Source organism: Apium graveolens, chromosome 3, assembly GCF_009905375.1.
Source record: "Apium graveolens cultivar Ventura chromosome 3, ASM990537v1, whole genome shotgun sequence".
NCBI lineage: Eukaryota > Viridiplantae > Streptophyta > Magnoliopsida > Apiales > Apiaceae > Apium > Apium graveolens.
Window position 1 is genome coordinate 242,789,481 of NC_133649.1, and position 4,466 is coordinate 242,793,946.

The 4,466-nt window shown below is 42.9% G+C and overlaps 1 protein-coding gene across 1 annotated transcript; it reads right to left on the reverse strand.

Annotated features, from left to right (window-relative positions):
• Positions 1–2,124: 2,124 nt before the first annotated feature.
• LOC141714919 (uncharacterized) lies at positions 2,125–2,571 on the reverse strand. Its single transcript, XM_074518415.1, has one exon. The coding sequence runs from the start codon at positions 2,569–2,571 to the stop codon at positions 2,125–2,127; it is 447 nt and encodes a 148-aa protein (XP_074374516.1).
• Between the last annotated feature and the right edge of the window lie 1,895 nt (positions 2,572–4,466).

Here is a 4,466-nt window from a genome sequence, read left to right on the forward strand (position 1 = left end):
CGACGAGCCTGCAAAGTCCCACCAACAAACGTCTGATCCGCTAGCTTTCCACCTGGCAGATGGTCATAAGAATAGCCAAGCCCCTTAGGATCAGGCTTCCCACCATACACCACTCTGTCATGTTCAACAGCATCGAACTGTCGATAGGAGCACTGGAAAGCTGCAGCTGCTCATGTGCAGGCCAATGAACACCAACTGTCACGCACAGCTTCATCACAACGGACACATAGGGTATGGAACTCGTAGTACCTCTTCTCAAGAACCTCAGAATACCCTGGTATATAACCATCCCCAAATCCACATAGTCCCCCTGAAGAATACCCCACAACAGACGAGCACACTCCACAATAATCTCATGCACATGAGAAGATGTAATGATGTTAGCACAGATAAATGAATTTCAAGCACGTGCAAACTTGTTCATGCACGATGCAGGGAACGTGGAATAATCATTCGTGCCCCTCTTGAACTTCCAATTAGTCTCAGGCACACATAAAGTAGCAACAATCAGATCCAGATAAAAGTCCTCCGGAGTCTTATCATTCCAAGTGTCCTGACCGGGCTTTCTCGCGGGATGCTCAATCATCCTCCTTATCGCATCATCACTATACTCCACCGTCATCCCCCTAACCACAGTGAAACCATTCTTCTCCACCTTTGCATTAGCATAGAACTCTCAAACAACACTCATGGGCACTGCAGCGGGTGCCTCACAAAAAGGAACCCAGCCCATCTCCAAGATCATCTCCAACAACTTACCATCTTTCCCCGATGGCAGAAAACCTCGCTCCTTCACTATAGGCTTCAAGAGAAGCCTCGTGTACTCTGCTTCAGCCTCAGGAGTTGAAAACCTCGGCCTCACACCACCCGCACTCGAAGAATCGGTGCTGCTGCGGCTTACTTGAGTTCTTTGTCTCTTGGGTGCCATTGGGATTGAATAAGAGAGAATAAAAGATAAGTGTTTGAGAGAGAATTGTGTTTTGAGAATTTGTGAAGTGGTGGAGAAGTTTGTGTATAAGTGTATGTATATATAGGAAGTGAGAAGAGAATTAGATATAGAATAGAAGTGGGAATTAATTATGGGAATAGTGGGAATAGTGAATTTGATTTGGAGAGGGAAATTTGGGATGTGGAAGAGTAAAAATCGGGTGGAAATTGATTTTCTATTAAAAACCCCGATTTTCTCTTCACAAACTGTTGTTTAATTTTCTGATTCGGGACCCCAGCGCGGCCGCGCGCTAGACCAGCGCAGGCGCGCTCACTTTTTGCCAAATCGGCGCCGCCGCGCGCTAGATCAGCGCGGGCACGCTTGGTTTCTGGAATTCCAGCGTGGCCGCGCGCTAGATCAGCGCGGGCGCGCTCAGCTTCTGAAGTTGGCCCTAAAATTTTCTGTTTTTCTAATTTTTTTATGTTTTCTCTTTTCTTCTTGCTTCCTCTACCTACTAATGTACAACAAACTTGGGTTGCCTCCCAAAAAACACGCTTGTTTTATGTCGTTAGCTCGACGTAGAAATGCGAGATTAAACGGACAATAAAATGGCACTAACCACCTCGCGGTTTGCCGTGTCACCATGGCAATGCTTCAACCTCTGACCATTTACCTTGAATGCTTGGCCCAGATTATTCTCAAAAATTTCCACCGGTCCATGTGGAAATACAGTTTTGACAACAAACGGCCCTGACCACCTTGACTTCAACTTCCCAGGAAAAAGACGGAGATGAGAGTTAAACAAAAGAACTTGTTCCCCCGGCATAAATGATTTAAGCACTAGCCCCCTATCGTGCCACCTCTTGACTTTCTCCTTATACATTTTGTGGTTCTCATAAGCTTGAAGTCGAAACTCGCCGAGTTCATTCAATTGAAGCATCCTCTTCTTTCCAGCTGCATCCAAGTCTAAATTTTATGTAAACACCAAATTAGCACTACAACCATGCTAATTTACCTGATTACCTGGAAAATGCCTGCAATGCAAAAACACTACAAAAACACGTAAAAACACCAACAACTTGAGTACAAATACACCAATTCAAAGCTTTACGGAGCGTAATAAAGTGTCATAAATGTCACTCAACCGTCGGTCATCATTTCTGGCCAATAGAAGCCTAATCGGGTGATTTTATGGGCTAAGGCCTTGCCCCCATGTGTTGGCCACATATGCCCTCGTGTACTTCCTCTAGAGCAAGTCGAGCCTCATCTGGCCTGAGGCATCTTAAGTAAGGCACTGCAAAAGATCTTTTATACAAAATTTCGTTAATCAAGAAATACCTCAGTGCTCGCACGGCTAACTTTCGGGCTTCAGTCACATCATTCGGGAGCCAACCAGTTTGAATATGGGCCTTAATAGGATCTATCGATGATATCCCCAACCCTATTGGGGCAACAAGCTTAACATCAATGCTTCTTGTTTTCAAAATGCGGAAGTATATGCTCCCAGAGCTTTCTTCTATTTCTGACGAGGAAAATTTTGACAAGGCATCGGCCTTAATATTTTCCTCCCTTGGAATGTGCTCAACATGGTACTCGTCAAACTGAGTCATAACGGCCCTTACTAGGCGCACATATTTAGCCATGGTTTCATCCCTTGCCTCAGACTCCCCCTTGACCTGGGATATGACAAGCTTTGAATCTCCACAGACTCTCAAGTTCTTGACCCTCAATGTCCCTGCTAGGTTGAGGCCAGCTATCAGAGCTTCATACTCAGCTTCATTATTTGTGGTTGGGAAGTCTAACTTTATGGCATATTTAATCAGGAACCCATTTGGGATTTGTAAAATAAGCCCTGCTCCACTCGAATTTATTTTTGATTCTCCATCAAAATAGAGAACCCAGTATTCCTTCTCTTTAAAGCCCTTTTCTTTGTCTCCTTTATTACCTTCTGTGTCTTGAGATATAGTATCTTTCTGCCCCCGACTTCTTGGTTGGGTATAGTACACTCCACCACGAAGCCAGCCAACGTCTGGGCTTTTATTGTCATTCACGGCTTGTACTTGATGTCAAATTCTCCCAACTCTATTGCCCATTTAATCAGTCTCCCAGTAGCTTTGGGGTTGTGAATAATATTTCTCAAGGGCTGATTTGTTAGTACTTCAATTTTATGAGCTTGGAAGTAAGGACGCAACTTCCTGGAAGCCATCACTAGGGCTAAAGCAAACTTTTCAATAGTCGAATAATTCAATTCAGCTTCGTGCAGAATCTTACTGACATAATATACGGATTTCTGGACTTTAAGTTCCTCCTTAATCAATACAACGCTCAAGGCATTTTCTGAAACAACTAAATATAAGTAAAAAGTTTCATTCAGAGCTGGTTTGGACAATAACGGGGATTGAACCATATACTTCTTCAATCCTTCAAACACCTCCTGACTTTCCTCAGTCCATATGAAATCTTTTACCTTCTTCAAGGATTTAAAAAATGGCAAGCAATTATCTCCGGACTTGTAGATGAATCGTCCTAAGGTAGCGACCCTCCCAGTAAGTTTTTGAACATCCTTGATAGATTGTGAAGGCTCCATGTCCAAAATGACCTTTATCTTATCAGGATTTGCTTCAATTCCCCTCTTGGAGACCATCAATCCCAAAAACTTTCCGGATCCCACTCTGAAAGCACACTTTGTTGGGTTTAGCATCATATTGTGGTATCTCATGACCTCAAAAGCTTCCCTCAAATGGGTTATGTGGTCAGCCTTCACTAGACTCTTGACTAACATGTCATCAACATAAACTTTCATAGTTTTGACAATAAGATCCTTGAAAATCTTATTTACCAACCTTTGATAGGTAGCTCCTGCATTCTTAAGACCAAATGCCATAACAAGATAACAAAAAACACCAAAGTCAGTGATGAATGATACCTTTGGGATGTCATCCTTATGCATCTTAATCTGATTGTATCCACTGAATCCATCCATAAAACTCAGCATCTCGTGACCAACGGTTGCATCTATCAATGTATCGATCCTTGGCAACGGGAAACAATCCTTTGGGCATGCATCATTTGACCAGTGAAATCCACACATATTCTCCATTTTCCATTAGCCTTCTTCACCATTACAGGGTTTGCTAACCATTCCTGAAATTTTTCCTTGTTTTCTGGATTTTTTCCTCATTTTTCTGGAATTTTTCCTTATTTTCTGGAATTTTTCGACCAGAAATCACATTAAATCGACCAGGATTCCTGATCGAAATCGACCAGGATTCCTGATCGAAATCGACCAGGATTCTGGTCGAATTATCCTCAAATTTGTCATCCTAGTCGACTGTGAAATAGACCAGATTTATTGATCGAAACCGACCAGGCAACTGGTCGAATTATCCTCACTTTTGATGTTGTGGTCTAAAGTAACATCGATCAAGATTCAGGATGGATCGACCAAGATTTCTGATCGAAATCGACCAGGATTCTGGTCGACTTATCTCCAATTCTATCACTCTAGTTGACAGGGATTTCGACCAGGATTCCTGAT